Source organism: Ceratotherium simum, chromosome 21 (assembly GCF_057802395.1).
Source record: "Ceratotherium simum simum isolate JZ-2026a chromosome 21, ASM5780239v1, whole genome shotgun sequence".
Taxonomy (NCBI): domain Eukaryota; kingdom Metazoa; phylum Chordata; class Mammalia; order Perissodactyla; family Rhinocerotidae; genus Ceratotherium; species Ceratotherium simum.
In genome coordinates this window covers 31,848,880-31,870,501 of record NC_141920.1, presented here as the reverse complement: position 1 = coordinate 31,870,501, position 21,622 = coordinate 31,848,880, and the positions used below count along the sequence as shown (strand labels likewise).

At 36.7% G+C, this 21,622-nt stretch overlaps 1 protein-coding gene across 1 annotated transcript in view; it reads left to right on the top strand.

Annotated features, from left to right (window-relative positions):
- Positions 1-21,622, top strand: part of RNF24 (ring finger protein 24) — a 69,809-nt gene that overhangs the window by 31,208 nt on the left and 16,979 nt on the right. Inside the window, exon 2 of the mRNA XM_004433790.3 lies at positions 7,948-8,097. Coding sequence (XP_004433847.1) covers positions 7,955-8,097 — 143 coding nt within the window. The 5' untranslated portion in view covers positions 7,948-7,954. The remainder of the gene's footprint in view (positions 1-7,947; positions 8,098-21,622) is intronic.

Here is a 21,622-nt window from a genome sequence, read left to right as displayed (position 1 = left end):
TGATTAGTTTTCAAGTATTTGGAGATTTTCCTGTTACCTTTCTGTTATTGATTTCTAGTTTGATTCCATTATGTGTGGGAATATATTCTATACAACTTCAATTTTTAAAAGTTTGTTAAGGTTCGTTTTATGGTCTAGGATATGGTCTGTCTTGGTATATGTGCCATGGGCACTTGAAAGAATGTATTCTGATGTTATTAGGAGAGTGTTCTATAAATTTTGGTTAGAACCTATTGGTTAATGTGTTGTTGAGTTTTTCTTTATCCTGCTGATTTTCTATCTAGTTGTTCTATCAGTTGTTGAGAGAGGCTATTGAAGTCTTCAAGTATAATTGTGAACTTGTCTATTTCTCTTTTGTCTGATGTTAATATTGCCATTGTCATTTCTGATGAGAAATCTGCTCTGTTTCAAATTGTTTTTCCCCTAAAGGTAGCATAAATTTGTCTCTGGTTGCTTTCAAGATTTTTTTTCTTCGTCTTTAGTTTTAAGAAGTTTGACTAGGATGTGTCTTGGTGTAGATTTCTTTGGGCTTATTCTGTTTGCTCAGCTTCTTGAATTTGTACATTTATGTCTTTTGCAAAATTTAGAAAGTTTTTATTCATTTGAGTACTTTTTCAGCCCTGCCCTCTTTCTCTTCTTCTGGGAATTCAATTACATAGATGTTAAATTTTTTGCTATAGTCCACATCTCTAAGGCTCTGTTCATTTTTTTTTTTCAGTCTGTTTTCTCTCTGTTGTTCAGATTGGGTAGTTTCTATTAGTCTGTGTTTTAGTTCACTGACACTTTCCTCTTTCCACCCCCCATTCTGCTGTTGAGCCCGTCCACTGAATTTTTTATTTCAACTATTGTATTTTTCACTTCTAAAATTTCCATTTGTTCTTCTTTATGTCTTCTATTAATTTGCTGGGACTTTCCTTATTTTCATTTGTTTCAAGAATCTTCATAATTGCTTGTTGAAATATTTTTATGATAGCTGCTTTAAAATATTTGTCAGATAATTCTAACATTTCTGTCTTCTCAGTTTTGGCATTTGTTGATTTTTTTTTCCCATTCAATTTGTGATCTTCCTGGTTCCTGGTATAATGAGTGATTTTCAACTGAAAACTGGACATTTTGTGTGAATTCTGTTATAAGAATCTGGATTTTATTTAAACCTTTTGTGTTATCTGGCTTCCTCTGATGCTGCTCTGGCAGCAAAAATGATAGAGCATTGCCTCCTTACTGCCAGGTGAGGCTAGAAGTGCAGGTTTCCCCTTCAGCCTCTGTTGACACAGAGGAGTGGGTGAGCTCCTTGTTATTGCTGGACAGGGAGGGGTAGGAGTGCTCGTTGCCACTGGGTAATGGTAAAATGCTGATTCTCCACTAGACCTCCTCTGTCACCACCCCAGTGGGGAGCAGTACAGTCACCTTATTAAAGCTGGATAGAGGTGGAAGTCCAGGCTCCATATGTGGTCTCCACTGACGTTGCAGAGGTGGGCCTCATTACTACCTTTCAGCTTCCTGCTTGACCTTTTCTGACACTACCCTAGCAGGGCAGCTTGGGGCACTTTGTTATATCCTGGCAAGGGTAGAAATCTAGGCTCTCCATTCAGGCTTTGCTGGCACATGTAGGGGTGGGCCACAGTTTTTTCTGGAATGTTTGGCTGGAGTAGAGCAGTTACTGTCAAAGCTGTCCGTCTTACTAGGCTGCCCCTTTTGTTGTGGTCCTGTGGCCAGAGAGAACGGGATTTTTTTTGTCTTCACCTGTTCTCATTTCTGGTTTGCCAACTTCTCCAGCTCCGAGTCTGGGATATATGAGACAAAAAGAAATCCCAGGGAACTCACCACCATGTTGTTCCTTGGGTCCTAAGGTTCTTAGCTAGTGTGCCTTCTTCTCACCACCTTTCAGAGTCTTTTCATGGACTTCTCATTGTTTTATATATAAGGTCTAGTTTTTAGTGGTATTTAGATGGAGAAATAGGGAAATGTATGTCTGCTCCATATTTCTGCAATCAGAAGTCTACCTGACTGTCTTTTGATGGAGGTATAGACAGTGACCTCTGTTGTCTTGCATTATTCAGTGTTTTACTGAATGATGATGATAACTAACATTTCTCAAGTATACATTATGTGTGCAGGTACTGTTCTAAGTGCTTTTCATGTATTGAGTCATTTAATTCCTATGAAACCCTATGAAGTAATTACTGCTATTATTCTCCCTTATTAGATGTGGAAACTAAGACATAGACAAGGTAAGTAGTATGGGCAAAGTCACTGCTAAATCCATGATTAAACCCCAGGTTCTCTGACTCCGTAAAACCAAGCCCACTCTATTATCTGTGGCCTACGACATCTGACAACAGTTTGGTATGCTTTCCATTGTAGCAACTTGGCTTTTCTTTCTGGAAATTTGTTAGTTTTTTAATCCTAGAATTCAGAAATATTACCAATATATGTCTAAATGTAGGTTTTTTTTTTTCCTAATAATTCTCTCTGGCACCCAGCACATCCTTTTGATGTGAAAACTTAGGTTTTTCTGTTGCTCAATGACATATTTTTGAAATTTTAAAAATTTCTTCTCATATACCTGGCTCAAAGATCATTTAGAAAATAATGTTTCAAGAGGCCATAAAGATATTCAGTAAAGAACAATGAAGTGAGTTACTTCTAATTTGCCAAAAGCTTTCTTTTGTTTTTTTTTTTTTGTGAGGAAGATCGGCCCTGAGCCAACATCTGCCAATCCCCCTCTTCTTTTGCTGGGGAAGACTGGCCCTGGGCTAACATCCATGCCCATCTTCCTCTACTTTATATGGGACACCACCACAGCATGGCTTGCCAAGCGGCGTGTAGGTGTGCGCCCGGGATCTGAACTGGCGAATCCCGGGCCACCGCAGCGGGGCGCGCGCACTCAACCACTTGCGCCGCTGGGCCGGCCCCAAAAGCTTTCTTTTTTAATGAACAACTTAGAGAAAAAATTATAAACAACATAATCAAGTTGTGAGGAGCTAGTTGGACCTTAAGACTTCAGTTTTGGATTGTATGACACTGGAAGACTTGCTGGAACACAGGTTTTGGTGTAAAGAAGAAAAGTGAGATGATCAAGAAAAGTGAGCTATCATACCACAGTCAACATCTCTTGTTGTTGTTGCTTTTAATTATTTCAAAAAATAGAAGACAATTGCATAAAACAATAATTATTAAAATGTACCATTGTGCTTATGACATATAAAAATGTAATCTATATAATAATAATAGCACAAAAAGAAAGGGAGGGAATGGAGTTATATCAGATGAAAGAAATAATACCAGATGGTAACTTGAATCCACAGGCAGAAATGAAGAGTATTGGAAAGAGTAAATACGTAGGTGAACATAAAAGACTCTATAAATATATTTTCTCCTTTTTTATCATCTTTAAAAGTCATAAAATTGTATAAAGCAAAAATTGTGATGCTGTATCATTGGGTTTACAACATATATGAAAATAATATCACAAAGACTGGGGGAGGAGTGTAACTATATTCTAGCAAAGTTTCTGCATTTTACTTGAATTAAATTACTATTACTCTGAAATATATTGTGATAAAATACATATTGTAATCTCTAGAGTGACCACTAAGAAAATCACTAAAATATATGTAGTTTAAAAATCAACAAAGTTCTCCTGGGCATTTATCACAGAGGAATGAAAACTCAGGTTCACACAAAAACCTGTACCCAAATATTCATAGCAGCTTTTTGTGTAATATCCCAAAACTAGAAACAACCCAGATATCCTTCAGCAGATGAATGGTTAAACAAACTGTGGTACATACATTACCATGGAATACTACTCAGCAATAAAAAGGAACAAGCTACTGATACATGCAACAACCTGGAAGAATCTCCAGAGAATTATGCTGAGTGAAGAAAATTAACTCCAAAAAAAAAGAAAATTGAGGTATAGATGGGGCAAGTACTGACATCTAGCCAGTGACATCCTGGGAACAACATCCAGAGTTGGTGACTGCAAACCTGTCCCTTTTTCTACCACATCACTTTCTGTCTGTCTGCCTGTTTCCTCTCTGTTAGCCATCCCAGCATGGATATTTAATCTCTTATTTCCTAAGGTGAGAGTTATTTTACAAAGCCCAATTTGTCTGGTGAGGGATATTTCTAAGGGATTGAAGGACAGTCATCTAAGTCTTGACTGTAACAGGGTCATCAAGTGAGGCCCTATCAGCAATGTGGAAGTTAAGAGTTAAGTTTCGTACAGTAATTTTCTTATAGCTCTACAATATATGTGCTAGATGTATTTAGTAAAGTATTCCTTAACTCCTTCCCTCCCTTCCAAGAAGATCTGAGTGTAGGAAAGAGGAAATTATATATTTGAGTAAAAGTACTTGCAGAAAATGGCTGAAAGTTCAAAACTAAATATTACCCAATATTTATATTTGCAAGTTCTCAGAGAGGAGTTTCCATGAGATGAAGTTGTTCTTTGCAGCTGTTGACTTCCTGGTATAAGTTATTAGAAGCTAGAAATTAAAGTAATAATAAGACTTAGTTTTCAGATACAGCCAGTCAACATTTCAGTGGTGTCTACAATATAAATACAGTCACACCCCACATAACGTTTCACTCAACAATGGACCACATATGTAACAGTAGTCCCATAAGATTGTAATGGAGCTAAAAAATTCCTATTGCCAAGTGATGTTGTAGCTGTCGTGACATCATAGTGCAATGCATTATTCATATGTTTGTGGTAATGCTGGTGTAAACAAACCTATTGTTTCATCCCAATATCAAAGTGGTGTTTCTCCCTCCAAACACCACCTCTTTGATCCAACCAATGGGTCAAGGACTTATAGCAGCTTTTAAGGCCTACTACCTGAGGAAGATCTTTGCCCAGGCTATTGCTGCAACTGAGGAAGACACTGATGCAATCCTGTAAGGATTACAACATCTATGACTGCATCAAGAACCTGCTTGGGCTTGGGGTGATGTCACGAAGGAGCGTATGAATGGCATCTGGAAGAAGACACTCATGAGGTTCATCCATGACTTCAAAGGATTTACTAAGATGAGGAGGTTGCAAAAATCAACAAGGCTGTAGTTGAGAAGGCAAACATTTTTAACTGAGGTGTGGATGAGGATGACACTGAGGAGCTCCTAGAGGTGGTTCCTGAAGAATTGACTAAGGAGGAGTTGGAACTGGAACAGGAATGCATGGCTGAGGAACAAGCAAGCGAAAAGGAAACTGCGGAAGAAAAAGAAGAACCCCCCAGAAAATTCACAGTGAAGAGTTTAGCAGAAGCTTTTGCAGACCTCCACAAGCTCCTTAAAACATTTGAAAACATGGACCCCAACAATGAAAGGTTTTCATTAATAGAGAGGAATGTTCATGGTGCATTATCTGCTTACAAGCAAATCTGTGATGAAAAAAAGAAACAAACCAAACAAACCACCATGGACATATTTCTGAAAAGAGTGACACCTCCTCAAGGAGAGCCTCAGGCAGGTCCTTCTGTATTCCAGAAGAAGGCATTGTTATCGTAGGAGATGACAGCTCTATGTGTGTTATTGCCCCTGAAGGTCTTCCCGTGGGACAAGACGTGGAGTTAGAAGATAGTGATGTTGATGATCTTGACCCTGTGTAGGCCTAGGCTAATGTGTGTATGTTTTTGTTTTAACAAAAAAGTTTAAAAAGTAAAAAAATAAAAAAATTTAAAAATAGGGGAAAGCTTATAGAATAAAGACGTATGCAAAAAAAAAAAATTTTTTTTTTGTTTTTGTGAGGAAGACCGGCCCTGAGCTAACATCTGCCAATCCTCCTCTTTTTGCTGAGGAAGACTGGCCCTGGGCTAACATCCGTGCCCATCTTCCTCCACTTTATATGGGACGCCACCACAGCATGGCTTGACAAGCGGTGCATGGGTGCGTGCCCAGAATCCGAACTGGCAAACCCCGGGCTGCCGCAGCGGAGCATGGGTACTCAACCGCTTGCGCCACCAGGCCGGCCCCCGAAAAAATATTTTTGTATAGCTGTACAATATGTTTGTGTTTTTACAAGATAAGTGTTATTACAAAAATGTCAAAAAGTTTTAAAAAATTAAAAAGTTCATAAAGTTACAGTAAGCTAAGGTTAATTTATTATTGAAGAAAGAAAATTTTTTTTTATAAATTTAGTGTAGCCTAAGCATACAGTATTTATAAAGTCTACAGTAATGTCCTAGACCTTCACATTCACTCACTCACTCACCCAGAGCAACTTCTGTCCTCCAGGCTCCATTCATGATAAGTGCCCTATACAGGTGTACCATTTTTTATCTTTTATACCATATTTTTACTGTACCTTTTCTGTGTTTAGATGTGTTTAGATACACAAATAATTACCATTGTGTTACAATTGCCCCACAATATTCAGTACAGTAACATCCTGTATGGGTTTGTAGCCTAGGACCGATAGACTATACCATAGAGCCTAGGTTATGTGGTAGACCATCTAGGTTTGTGTAAGTAAACTCTGTGATGTTCACACAACAACGAAACCTCCCAGCAATGCATTTCTCAGAATATATCCCTATCATTAAGCAATGCATGACTGTATACTCTTCTGGGAACCAACAAGGACACTAAAGATCTGTAAACACATTTTTAATTTACTTTGTATAAATAAAAGTAGAAGTTTGGTAGGTTTTTGTTTAGTTTTGATTTTGACAGTAATCATTGTTATAATTCAGTTATCATTATATGGTCTTGATATCAGGCCTGACAGTTGCTCTTTATTTTGTAATGAATCAAAATGACAAGGAAAGTTCCAGCCAGAAAGTGTGATGAGCCACTTTATCACTATAGCTCATCACCTAAAGGAGGGGGTAGCCTCTGTTCATGAAATTTGAACTGTGTAGTGATGAGTATTACCAAACAAATAAACAGAAATAGCCCCTTTTTGAATGTTTAAACAATATTTGCTGTTTTCTGATTATAAAAGCAATGCATGAGAAAGACGGTAGAGCATATAGGCTGAGGGCACTGGCTTCAGAGTTGGAGAGGCCTTGGCTCCCGTACATACTTGGTCAGTCACGGCTATGTGACCAAAACTCTCTAAGCTGTGGTTTCCTTAACTGTAAAGTGGGGAGATATTATGGTACCTACCTATAGAAGTTTTATGTGAGGATTTAATAAAACAAAGGCAGTAAAATGCTTACAACAGGGCCTGACTTAAGAAAGAGGCTTAAAAAAAAGAAAATCAAAATGACTAGTAAACCACAAGCCACTATTAACATTTTGATATGTTGGCTTTCAGGCTTTTTTCTGAGACACACACACGCATAACCTATATGTACACACATATATATATGTATATATATACCCACCTTTTTTTCAATCTTTTACAAATTGGGATCATATTTTATATACAATTTGTATCCTGCTTAATTTTTCCCACATATCTTTATATTTCCCTTGGCATTAGAGATTATTGAAAACAGATTTTCCTGACCTCATAGTATTATAACATATGACTGTACATAATTATTTAATCATTACTTTCTTGTGAGATATCTAAGTTATTTCCAATACTTTACCATTATACATATTGCTACTTTAAAGGTTAAAGTGTTTTTAAAATCTTAAGACTTGTCCCTTTTTTTTTGCGCTTCTTTGAGGTTGAACTTTTTCGTATGTTTATTGATTACTGGCATTTTAGTGAAATACCTTTTTGTGAATGAATGCAACTTATAAAGCTTTTTAGGTAGGATCTCAAGTTTCTGGAATACTGCCAGGTACATAGTAAGTACTCAATAAATATTTGTGGCATGATAAATGAATGAATGGCAAGAGTATTAACTCTTTGTCTATCATATTTGTTTCAAATGTGGTCAAACCTTGAGAAAATTTTTGCCTCTATACATGTACAAAGATAGTGTTACCTTGGTTCTTAGTCTTTATAACCTAATTTTTTTCCGTTCTTTTCTTCCCCCATAGTTCATCCATGAGCTCGGATTTCCCACATTACAACTTCAGGATGCCTAATATTGGATTCCAGAATCTGCCTCTCAACATATATATTGTGGTTTTTGGCACTGCTATATTTGTCTTCATTCTTAGTTTACTCTTCTGTTGCTACTTGATTAGGTAATCAATTTTCATTCTATTTTATTTCAGAATATGTTAAACAATCAATAATAAATCAACTTTCTGCCCTTAGGTTAAAAATTCATAAGTATGAGAATTAGCAAATTTTCCAAAATTAAGGTGGCTTAACATTTTAAGCGTTTATGAGTTATCAGTAAAACACCATTATACAGTCTTCAGTCCTTTCTGCTGATGAGTATTTTACTGTATAGGAGAAAATTGTCTTCATTTATTTTTCCAACATATTAGTACCTGGTCCAGGTACACTTATGTCATTGTCTGTCCCAAAGATTTAATCTACTTTCACAGAGATTTCAAGATTACTTTTCAGCAGGGTGTGTTGCATCATTTGTTAGCTAAAGTCATTAGGGATCAGAAAACAATGTCTAAGACAAGATCCAAGCCTTTAAACGCTGGTTCTCATGGTCTGTCACAAAGATTTTAAGCCCCATTTGTTGTCAAACTGGTCAGGTATTCAGGTGATTGATTATCTGTATAAAACACTAAATCTTCCATAAGCTCTACAGCATATGTACAGACAAGTGAGGAAGGCTAACACCTCACTTGAAGGAGTAATGGATTTGGCTAGTAAAGATTCACAATAGACTGACTTATAATTGTTTAAGGAGGCATTTTTCTCTTTTTAAGTTTTTAAATAGGGCCTAATTTTCAAAGCCAAAACTGAGACTATAAAAATTTTTATAGTGTATTGTTCAAAGAGCTTTATGGAGTAAAAGAGTAGAAAATTGAATTTTATTAAACAACTATACATCTAACAATTTTTAGTGTTTGCACAATGTATGATTATGGTTAAGATAAGTACCACCATCAGATATCTTTCAGCAATAATTCATTGTTGCCAGCAGTGTTTTGGGGCATTCACTTGCTGATGGTCAAATTCTAGTGAATTTAGTGTGTAGTTTCTGATTTTCTGACAAGTGACTTTCATTCTTCGTAGAAAGGGAATCTTTTCTGAAGTTCTCACAAAATGTAATTGCTCCTTATATCTCCTAGATATATGATTTTTAGGTCTTGCTCAGAGAAATAAATTAAGTACTTAGCTAATATAATTATAGCATTTGGGAAAAACTTTTTAAAAATCTATTTCCAGAAATTTCCTTTTTTTTTAAACATTTCTTTAATAATAGTTTGCTTAATACTTACGTTAACATTTATCATTTTTTTTAAAAGTAGGCATTAGCCATACCACAAACAAGACCTCACGGCATTAAAATATATTCTTTTTTCAGACCTACTAAATTTTTTGATAATTCCTCTACAAATAGTGATTTAACTCAGAAATTTGTGAATTTAATATTTGAGACCAAATTATTTTTTAAAAGAAGACAAAAATCATACAAAAATACAACAAAATGTAAAAAAAGGAAAGGTTCATTAAGGAAGAGTTATCATATATAAAATATTCTAAATGTATAGCTCATAGTACAGTTTTTATTACTATGTCAAAGAATTAATTAAGCCTTTAACTTTTTTGTTTTAAGAAAAACACTAATATACCAATTGTAATTCTGGGTAGACTTGTTGAGAAATAGGTTGTGAAACACCGTTTACGTCATTGTATTCCTTTTAATAATCAAGAAATAAGTAAAGACAAAGAAAAAAATGATAGAAATTGTTTTCATGCATTATTGTTGTATTTCATTTTATCCTTTCAGGATCCTTTTTATTGTTTTTTATCATTAAGCTAACAAAGCAAATAAGTGGGATCTGCTACGCTAAAATAAAATTATCTTGTTTAATCAGAGAAGCCAGTCATGTTCAAACATTTCTAAACTTCATTTACAAGTCGTCAGTACCATTTTGGAAAATTTAATCATGACTTAAGGAGCTTTCCCTTTCTGATAATCCTAGTTTGTTACTTTTAACCTTTAAAATGTTAAGTTTGGATGTAACGAGTCATTTGCAGTTAATCTGGAGATTCATGGATTCAGCTCCTCTAAAATTACCCAAGCCCATTTTTGTTGTTGTTGTTGTTGTTGTTGTTGTTGTTGTGAGGAAGATCAGCCCTGAGCTAACATCCATGCTAATCCTCCTCTTTTCGCTGAGGAAGACCGGCTCTGAGCTAACATCTATTGCCAATCCTCCTCCTTTTTTTCCCCAAAGCCCCAGTAGATAGTTGTATGTCATAGTTGCACATCCTTCTAGTTGCTGTATGTGGGACGCGGCCTCAGCATGGCCGGAGAAGTGGTGCGTCGGTGTGCGCCCGGGATCCGAACCCAGGCTGCCAGTAGCAGAGCACGTACCGCTAAGCCACAGGGCCGGCCCACCCAAGCCCATTTTTGAACATAACTTAAGCTTTCCAGCACTTTCCTAGGGGCTCTTCTGTTCTCAGGCAGAAAGATTTCTCCAGTCACAGCCAGACTCGTCAGAAACACAGGAGGGATACAACTTAAGTCTAAAGGAGATACCCACCACCAACCACAATCTTACACAACACTGTAGTATAGAATCTGCTGCCTGTGATAGGGCTATGAATAGATCACTACTGGAGCACAAAAGAAGGACATCTTACCTTGCGAAGAGTGATCCTATTTTATAACGAATCATATAATATTCTAATTTGTGTGTGTTATTCATCTCTCTCTGCAGATAGATATTTGTTTGTTCTGTTTGCTGTATTCCAAGTACACAGAACAGTGCCTGGCACAGTATTGGCACTCAATCAATGTTTGTTGGGTAAATGAAAGAATGGTGTCCCTAGTAGGAAGTCACCAGATATGCATAAAACTGAAAAATCAAGAAGTAGCAACACAAGAAAGGTATTTAGATACATGGAAATAAATATTAAAATAGTGAGCTAAAGGGGAAAAAATGGTTATCTCTGGAGAAGAGGGCAGAGGACTGCTGATTTTTTTGTTACTAACCCTGTAGAACTATATATGACTTTGCAATATATGCATATATAATTGTGATAAAATTAAAAACTAAAAGTAGAGGAAAAATTTTGAGTTACTTAATAGAAATTATAAGGTCTTGAACCAAGATAATAACAGTAGAGCTAGAGAGGGTGATATGGATAGTTGTGAGAAATATTTGGGAAGTGAAAATGAACAGAATTTGGTGACTGGACATTAAGGACAAGAAAAGGATGAGCTTAGATTCTTTCCTCGACTTCTGGTTTAGGCAGCTGGGTGGAGAGCAGCAGTCCCTTCACAGAAATAGAAAATGGATGGTCATGTTTGGGGTGGAAGGATGATAGATTCTGTTTCAGACATGGGAGGACAGAATAACAAGCAAGATGTTTAGTACACAGTTGGATATATAGGTCTAAAGCTTATGAGAAGTCTCATCTGGAAATAGGAGGTCATGTAATAAGAGGTGGAAGCTGAAGCCAGAGTGTCTCCTAGAGAGAATGTGTGTTGTGAAATAAAATGGGTCCAGGAAGAATCCTAGGGAAACGTTGATATTTAAGAGGAGCCCATAAAAAAGACTAGGAGAGGGGGGCCAGCCCGGTGGCACAAGTGGTTAAGTGCGCGCACTCTGGGGTTCGCCGGTTCGGATCCAGGGCACGCACCACTTGTCAAGCCATGGTGTGGTGGCATCCCATATAAAGTGGAGGAAGATGGGCATGGATGTTAGCCCAGGGCCAGTCTTCCTCAGCAAAAAGAGGAGGATTGGCAGATGTTAGCTCAGGGCTGATCCTCCTCACAAAAAAAAAAAATAATAAGACTAGGAGGGGATAGCAGGAAAATCATGAGAGAGCTGCCCCACAAGTTAGAGTTTCAGTGGATTGAGTTAGTTTTGTCAGCTGCTTCCAGGGAGGTCCAGTAAGAGAAGAATTGAAAAGTTCCCATTACGCTTGACAGTTAGGTATGCATCTATAATCTTTGTTAGAAAAGTTTCAGTAATGTGGGTACGGGGTAATGAAAGGCAGGCTGTAATGGGGCAAAGCCTGACCAGCAGGTGAAATGAATACAAGGAATATAACCTCCTCTTTGAAGAATCTTGGCTGAGAAAAGATTGGGGGAGTGAGCAGTTGCTATAGAATCAAGGAAGTATTTTGGTGTTTGGTTTTTTTTTTTTTTCAAGATAGAGATTTGGGCATATTTTAATACTGTATTATAATATTTTTATTAATATTAAGGAGAATGAACTAGTTGTGGATTTGTGAGAATGAATGAATCATGGAAGTGAGAAGAAACACATCTAAAAGTTATAGTAGTATTAATCCTAAGCAAGAGAATAACCTTATTAAGACAGAGATGAAGGTAACTGTGGAGCACAATATACATACAGGTATATGGGGCTGGGATCGAGAGAGCTGCATACCTGACAACCTTTCTTTCTCTGTAAAGTAGTTGAAAATGCTGGGGAAGGAGGTGGTAGAATAAAGCTTGAAGAGAGTGGCTGGGTTTGAAGCGACTACTACATGGAAGCTTGGGATACTGAGCATGAATAGGTAGAATTAGAGAGCAATGTGGAGGGTCTGGCTGAGAATGGAGAACACAGATTTGTAGTGGCCATAAGCTACATGGTTTTATCATTTTCTCCAGCACTGTTCAGCCTTGTTAATCATGTCCTCTTAGATACTTTTTTAGGAATAAATATTTATTAGGCACTTACTATGTCAGATCCTGTGCTGTGCATTGCAGTTAATCTAGGTAATTTTATTATCTTTATTTTACAGATGTTAAATAATTTTCCTACAGACACACAGATAAAAGTTGGTTAGAGCTGGGCCTCAACCCAGTTGTGTCTGACCCCCAAGTTATGTGCTCTTAACCACTTGAAAAGTAATAATAAATTGTATTTATCAGGCTTCATTCCAAAATAACTATTTAAGAATTTCATAATCACTCTCAAAAGACAGATTTGTATATTGAGGCTATCTAAAACTGTTTTTTTTATTTTGAACCTGGGATTTTACTTATTTATTTATTTATTTATTTTGTGTGAGGAAGATTAGCCCTGAGCTAATGTCCGTTGCCAATCCTCCTCTTTTTGCTGAGGAATATTGGCCTGGGGCTAACCTCTGTGCCCATCTTCCTCTACTTTATATGGGACGCCGCCACAGCATGGCTTGACAAGTGGTGCGTCAGTCCACGCCAGGGATCCGAACCTGCGAACCCCAGGCCGCCGAAGCGGAACGCCGAAACTTAACCGCTACACCACCGGGCCAGCCCTTGAACCTGGGATTTTTTAATGAAGACAGTACCTACTTTTGTTTTAAATAATGGATAACAAGCTACTTAAGAAAAAGGAAATAAAAAATGTTATTCCTCAGTCTTATCTCCTTTCACCAAATAAGTCACAATCTGTATTACTAGTATGTTTCCTGGAAGGAATAGCAAAAAGATATTTGTGTTAAGTGCATAGCAAATGCAAAATAGTGCAATCTAAAATATTAGGTAATTAGTGAGACTTAGAGTAAGGGAGTAATCAGAAGGGTGAAGTTAATTAAACTAGGACTTCCTAGAAGGGCTGAATATTTGAGCCACAGATTGAAGGAAAAAGTGAGCACAAATTGACCCATGCTGTGGCTGGAAGTAACAATGCTCTGGGAAAATATGCAGCTCCAACTGAAAGAGTCAAATAAGCAAAATAAATTTACAAATCAAGCCTCATTTTAATGAACTCTAATGGAGTTCATTTTATTCCTTTACATAACTATACACTTCTCTTGGTAAAACAAGCAGACAAAAAAACAGGATATAGATGATTTGAACTAGTTATATGATTAATAAATTTGACCTAATTAAGAGAAATTTATAGTTTTAAAATCATATATTAGACAAGAAAGACTTGAAAACCAGTGATATAAGTTTTCGTTTCATGGAGCTAAAAAAAAAAAAAAAAAGCCAGTTAAACTCAAAAGAAAGTAGAAGGAAGAAAACCGAAAGGCTAAGCACAGCCGTCAATAAAATAGAAAACAAATGTATAATAGAATCATTGAAACCAAAAGCTAATTCTTTGGAAAGATTAACAAAATTGATGAATCTCTAGAAAGACTGATCAGGAAAAAGAGGAGAGAAAACATAAACTACTGATATCAGAAATGAAAAAGGGGACATTACTACATATCCTACAGACATTAAAAGATCACAAAGGATATTATGAACAACTTTATGCCAAAAAATTTGCAATTTCAGTTGAATTATACATTTTCCTAGAAAAAATATAATGCATCAAAACTGGTACTAGAGTTGGGGCCGGCCCGGTGGCATGGTGGTTGAGTTCGCAGGCTCTGCTTTGGCAGCCCAGGATTCGCAGGTTTGGATCCCAGGCATGGACCTGCACGTGGCTTATCAAGCCATGCTGTGGCAAACGTCCCACATATAAAGTAGAGGAAGATGGGCACGGATGTTAGCTCACGGCTAATCTCCCTCACAAAAAAAAATACCCCAAAACAAAAAACTGATAATAGAAATGGCATTTATGAAAAATGACAACTAACATCATACTCAACAGTGAATGACTGAAAGCTTTCCCCCTAAGATCAGGAACAAGACAAAGATGCCTGTTTTCACCACTGCTATTAAACATTGTACTAGAAGTTCTAGCCAGAGCATTTAGGCAAGAAAAGGAAATAGAAGGCATCCAACTGGAAAGAAAGAAGTAAAACTATCTCTTTTTGAAGATGACATGATTTTATATACAGTCATGTAACGTATAATGACATTTCAGTCAATGACAGACCACACATACAATGGTGGTCCCATAAGATTAGTAGCATATAGCCTAGGTTTGTAGTAGGCTATACCATCTAGGTTTATGTAAGTACCTTCTATGATGTTCACATAATGACAAAATTGCCTAACAATGCATTTCTTAGAACATGTCCCCATCGTTAAGTGACACATGACTGTATAGACAATCCCATAGAATCCACAAAAAAAAAATCTACTAGAACTAATAAATTAAGCAAACTTTCAGGGTACAAAATCAACACACAAAAATCAGTTATATTTCTATACACCAGCAAGGAACAATCTGAAAAGGAAACAATTCCATTTTCAATAGCACCCAAAAGAATAAAATTCCTAGGAATAAATTTAACCAAGGAGGTGAAAGCCTTATATACCAAAAACTACAAAATTTTGTGGAAAGAAATTAAATAAATGGAAAGACATCCTATGTTCATGGATTGGAAGACTTCAAATTATTAAGATGTCAGTACTCCTCAAAGCAGTCTACAGATTCAACGCAATCCCTATCAAAATTCCAATAGCCTTTTATGCAGAAATGGAAAAACTGATCGTCAGTTCATTTGGAACTGCAAGGGGCCCTAAATAGCCAAAACAATACTGAAAAAGAAAAAACAGGAAGACTCACACTTCCCAATTTCAAAACTTACTGCAAAGCTATGGTAATCAAAACATTGTGGTATTGGCATAAGAATAGACATATAAACCAGTGAAATAGAATTGAGAGTCAAGAAATGAACCCAAAGATCTATGGCCAATTGATTTTCTTTCTTTTTTTTTTTTTTTTATAATTTTATTTATTTATTTTTCCCCCAAAGCCCCACTAGACAGTTGTATGTCATAGTTGCACATCCTTCTAGTTGCTGTATGTGGGACACAGCCTCAGTATGGCCGGAGAAGTGGTGTGTCGGTGCGCACCCGGGATCTGAACCCGGGCCGCCAGCAGCGGAGTGCGTGCACTTAACTGCTAAGCCACGGGGCTGGCCCATTTTCAACAAGAGTGCCAAGACCATTCAATGGGGAAAGGATAGTTTCTTCAACAAATGGTGGGACAACTGAATAATAGATGCAAAAGAATGAAGTTGAACCCCTACCTCATATCCTATATAAAAATTAACTCAAAAATTGATCAATAACCTAAATATAAGAGCTAAAACTATAAAACTCTTGGAAGAAAACAGGGATAAATCTTAATGACCTCAGATTGGCAATGGATTCTTAGATTTGACACCAAAAGCACAAGCAACAAAAGAAAAAATAGGTAAATTGGACTTATAAAAATTAAAAACATTTGTGCATCAAAGAACATTATCGAGAAAGTGAAGACAACCTACAGAATGAGAAATATTTGCAAATCATATATCTGATAAGTATTTAATATCCAGAATATATTTTAAAAAACTCTTACAACTCAACAACAAGAGAGCTGAATTTAAAAATAGGCAAAGGACTTAAATAGCCATTTCTCCAAAGAAGATATACAAATGGCCAACAAGTACATGAAAAGATGTTCAATATCATTGGTCATTAAGGAAATGCAAATTAAAACCACAATGAGGGGCCAGCCCGGTGGCATGGTAGTTGAGTTTGTGCGCTCCACTTCGGCGGCCCAGGGTTTGTGGGTTTGGATCTCGGGCACTTACCTATGCACCGCTTATCAAGCCATGCTGTTGCACGCATCCCGCATATAAAGTAGAGGAAAATGGCATGGATGTTGGCCCAGGGCCAGTCTTCTTCAGCAAAAAGAGGAGGATTGGCAACAGATGTTAGCTCAGGGCTAATCTTCCTCGCAAAAAAAAAAAAAACAGAAAACCACAATGAGATACCACTTCACACCTACTAGGATGCTGTAATCAAAAATACGAAAAATTTCAAGTGTTGGCAAGGATGTGGAGAAAGAGGAACCCTCATACATTGCTAGTGGGAATGTAAAATGGTGTAGCTGCTGTGGAAAAGGGTTCAGTGGTTCCTCAAAAAGTTAAACATAGAATTACCATATGACCTCCAAATTTCACTACTAGATATGTACCCAAGACAAATGAAGAGATATATCCACACAGAAACTTGTACAGGAATGTTTACAGCAGCATTATTCATAATGGCTAAAAGGTGTAAACCATCCAAAAGTCCATCAACAGATGAATGGATAAACAAATTGTGGCATATACATAAAATGGAATATTATTCAGCCATAAAAAGGAGTGTGAAGTACTGATACATGCTACAAGTACAATGAGCCTCGAAACTATTATGCTAAATGAAAAGCCAGACACAAAAGGTCACATATTGTATGATTTCTTTTATATAATATATCCATAATAGGCAAATCCATAGAGACAGCAGATTAGACGTTACCAGAGGGATGAGGGAAGGGGGGAATGGGGAGTGACTACTTAATGAGTAACAGATGTTTTTTAGAGAGTGATGAAAAAGTTTTGAAACTAGAGAGAACTGGTGGTTGCACAGTATTGCACAACTAAATACCACTGAGTTATACACTTTAAGATGGTTAATTGTATGTTATGTGAATACAAATACAGGAATAATAAAAAAATTATTAAAAACTGACTCAATAAAAAATAGAAAATATTAATAATTATAGATCTAATAAGAAATTGAATGTGTTATTAAAGTGTTCCCACAAAGAAACTGCAAGCCAGGTAACTTCACCAGTGAATTCCTCCAAACATTTAAGGAAAAAAATATCACTCTTATATGACTCTTCCAGAGAGTAGAAGTAGAAGAAATACTTCTCAGTTTATGTAATGAGGCCAGCATAATTTTGATTCCAAAGCCTGACAGGGACATTACAAGAAAGTAAATTATAAACTAATCTCTCTTATGAACAAAATATTAGTAAATCAAATTCAGGAATGTGCAAAAAGGGTAGTACATCATAACCAAGTGGGGTTTATTTCAAGAATGAAGGTTGTTTTAACATTTGAAAATCAATACTATATACCACATTAACAGAAAAGGGAAAAAAATGTGATGGAAAAAAGCGTTTGATAAAAATGCCTATTCATGATTTTTAAAAAATCAAAAACTAGGATACAAGGGAACTTTGTTTATTTGAATCAAGGGTATCTACAAAAAATCTAGAGAAAACATCGTACTTAATAGTGACATATCAATAGGGACATTCACTGTCACCACTTTTATTTAACATTGTCCTGGAGGTCCTAGCCAGTGCAGAAAAAAAGGAAGGAAAGAAAAGTGATATAAAGAATAAAGAGGAAAAATATGTAAAGTTATGAAGGCAGAGTTTAAACTGTCATTATTTGCTGACAAAATGATTGTATTAAAAAACCCAAAAGATTCTACAGATAAACTATATAGAATTAATAAGTGAACTTAGCAAGTCACTAGATGGAGGATCAGTATATAAAATTTTTTTCTATATAGTAGCAACAAGAATTAGAAAATGAAAAAAAATACCATTTATAGTAGACAAAAAATTACCAAATAACTAGGAATAAAGCTAATGAAAGATTTATAAGTGTTCTACCTATGAACGTGTAGAGAGAAATTAAGGAAGATCTAATAGAGCAATATACTATGTTCATAGGTTGGAACCTGAGTCTTGCAAAGATGTCAGTTCTATCCCAATTGACCTAAAATTCCATACAATCTCAGTCAAAATCCCAGCAGATTTTTTTGTGGAAATTGACAAGCTCATGAAATTTATATGAAAATGCAGAGGACCAAGAATAGCCAAGACAGTAGTTAAGAGCAAAGCTTGAGGACTTATGTTACTAGACCCCAAGACTTGTTACAAAGCTCCAGTACTTAAAGCAGAGTGCTATTCACCTAGCACCCAGATCTGGGTTTCTAAATACTATTCTCCAATAAAAGGAACCAAGGTTCTTTGGAAGAAGTGGTTAATTGCGCAACTGGGGCATGGAAAATACAAGGTGAGCCTGGAACACCTTTTGGTGCCAGTAAGCAAGGAAATCCATGGAAAAGGATAAAAGCATGTTGAAAGGACACAGGAGTCAACCTGGTAGAGCTCCTAAAGGCCAAACTAAATCAATTTGAGTGACAAAATAAATAATGATCATATTATAACCCATAGACTAAAGCAAATATCCATGAGTCCATACGAATATAAATAAATGAGGAAGAAGGGACATCTCTTCCTTACAGAAGAATTCCAATTAATATATGTACAAGGGATTAGGAAACTACAGAACCACCAACAGGCAAACACTCCAGTAATTGTTACAAGCAAAATGGGTGCTAGAATCAATGGGCAAAGCTTGAGAAAAAATAGAATTTTGCATAGTTTCAACATCTCTCCCCCAAGATATTGATCAGTTACAAAGAGGAAAATCGTAACTTTACAGGGGAGAGACCCAGTAGACACTGCCATAACCAAGTGATCATGGTTAATGTGTCAAAATCTTGAAAGACAAAGGAAAAATAAGGAACTGTCACATACTAAGGAGACTAAGGAGACATTACTAGATGCAAGGTGGGATTTTGGATTGGATCATAGAATGAGAAAAGGACATTAGTGAAAAAACTGGTTAAATTCGAATAAAGTCTGTTGTGTAGTTAATATATCAATATTAATATCAGTATCATATCAGTGTTAATTTCCTGGTTTTGATCATTGTACTCTGGTTGTATAAGATGTGAACAATGAAAATGCTGAGAGAAAGGTATATGTGAACTCTGCTACTTTTTTTGCAACTTCTCTGTAAGTCTGAAATTATCTCAAAATAAAGGTTTTCTTAAAAAAACTGGCATGGTGTTGATACAAGGAACATTAGTTTCCCAGGGCTGTTGTAACCACAAACTGGGTGACTGAAAACAACAGAAATTTAATCTCACATTTCTGGAGACTAGAAGTTCAAAATCAAGGTGTCAAGCAGAGCCATGCTCTTCTGAAGTCTCTAGGGGAATATCTTTCCTTGCTTCTTCTAGCTCCTGGTGGTTACCGGCAATCCTTGATGTTCTTTGGCTTGTAGCTGCATTGCTTCAGTCTCTGTCTCTGTCTCTGTCTTCACCTGGCCTTCTTCCCTGTGTCTCTGTATGTCCTCTCCTCTTCTTCTAAGGACACCAGTCATACTGGATTTAGGATCCATTCTAATCCCAATATGACCTCATTTTAACTAATTAATAATCTGCAAAGACTCTATTTCCAAGTAAGGTTACATTCTGAGGTTCCAATTGGACATGAATTTTTGAGGGAACACTATTGAACCCAGTATACAAGAATAGGCAGATAGACCAGTGGAACAGAATACAAACTCTATAAAACAGACCCACATATTGGGTCTGACTTACAACAGATGTGACACTGCAATGCAGTGGAAAAAGGAAGGTCTTTTCAATAAATGAGTCAATTGAAAATCTCCATGTGGATAAAAAGAATCTTGACCCCTACCTCACATCATGCATAAAGACTAATTTCAGATGGATCATAAACCCAAATGTGATAGGTAAAATAAATTGTTTTCATGATACGCACAAGAGAATATCTTCATGATCTAGGGGTAGGCAAAGATTTCTTTAACTGGACACAAAAAGAACTGACATTATTGGAAAAAGTTGATAAATTGGATTTAATTGAAATTAAAAGCTTCTGTTCATCTAAAGATAACCACTAAGAGAATGAAAAAGCAAGCCATAGAGTAGGAGAAGATAATTGCAGTACATAGACCTAACAGACAGCTTGCATCTAAAATATATAAAAAACTCCTACAAATCAATAAGAAAAAGGAAGACAACTAATATTTTAATTGTTTTTTTTTTGTAAGGAAGATTAGCCCCTGAGCTAATATCTGTTGCCAATCCTCCTCTTTTTGCTGAGGAAGATTGGCCCTGGGCCAACATCCTTGCCCATCTTCCTCTGCTTTACATGTGGGACACCTGCCACAGCATGGCTTGATAAGCCGTGTGTAGGTCCACGCCTGGGATCTGAACCCGCGAACCCTGGGCTGCCAAAGCAGAGTGTGTGAACTCAACCATTATGCCACTGGGCCACCCCGACAACTAATTTTTTTAAATAGGAAAAGACCTGAACAGGCATTTCATAAAAGAAGATATCCAAATGGGCAATAAGCATAACAGAGGGTTCTTAAACATCATTTGGGAAATGCAAATTAAAACTGAAATGAGATACCACTGAACACCCACTAGATCAGCTAAAATTTCTTAAGCTGACGCTACCAAGCAGTGGCAAAGAGGTGTAAAACTAGAACTCTCCTGCATTACCTATATGAGTAGAAATCAGTACAAGCACTTTGGACCAACAATTCTCCTAGGTATATACTCAACAGGAATGAGTCTATATGTCCCCTAAAAGACATGTAGAAGAATTTGTGTAGCAGCTTTATTCATAATAGCCCAAAACAGGAAGTAATCTAAACATTCATCAACAGTAGGTGGATTGGGCTGGCCCTGTGGCTTAGCGGTTAAGTGCTCACGCTCCGCTACTGGCAGCCCAGGTTCGGATCCCGGGCACGCACCGACGCACCGCTTCTCCGGCCATGCTGAGGCCGTGTCCCACATACAGCAACTAGAAGGATATGCAACTGTGACATACAACTATCTACTGGGACTTTGGGGGGAAAAAAAAAGGAGGAGGATTGGCAATAGATGTTAGCTCACAGCCGGTCTTCCTCAGCAAAAAGAGGAGGATTAGCACGGATGTTAGCTCAGGGCTGATCTCCCTCACAAAAAAAAAAAACAGTAGATGGATAAATAAATTGTTTAATATTCATATGGGTGGAACACTGTATGTCAGTCAAAAAGACAGAATTACTGCAACAACATGAATGAGTTTCACAAGTAATTGTTGACTGGAAGAAGCCAATACAAAAGAGTATATACCAAATGATCCATTTATGTGA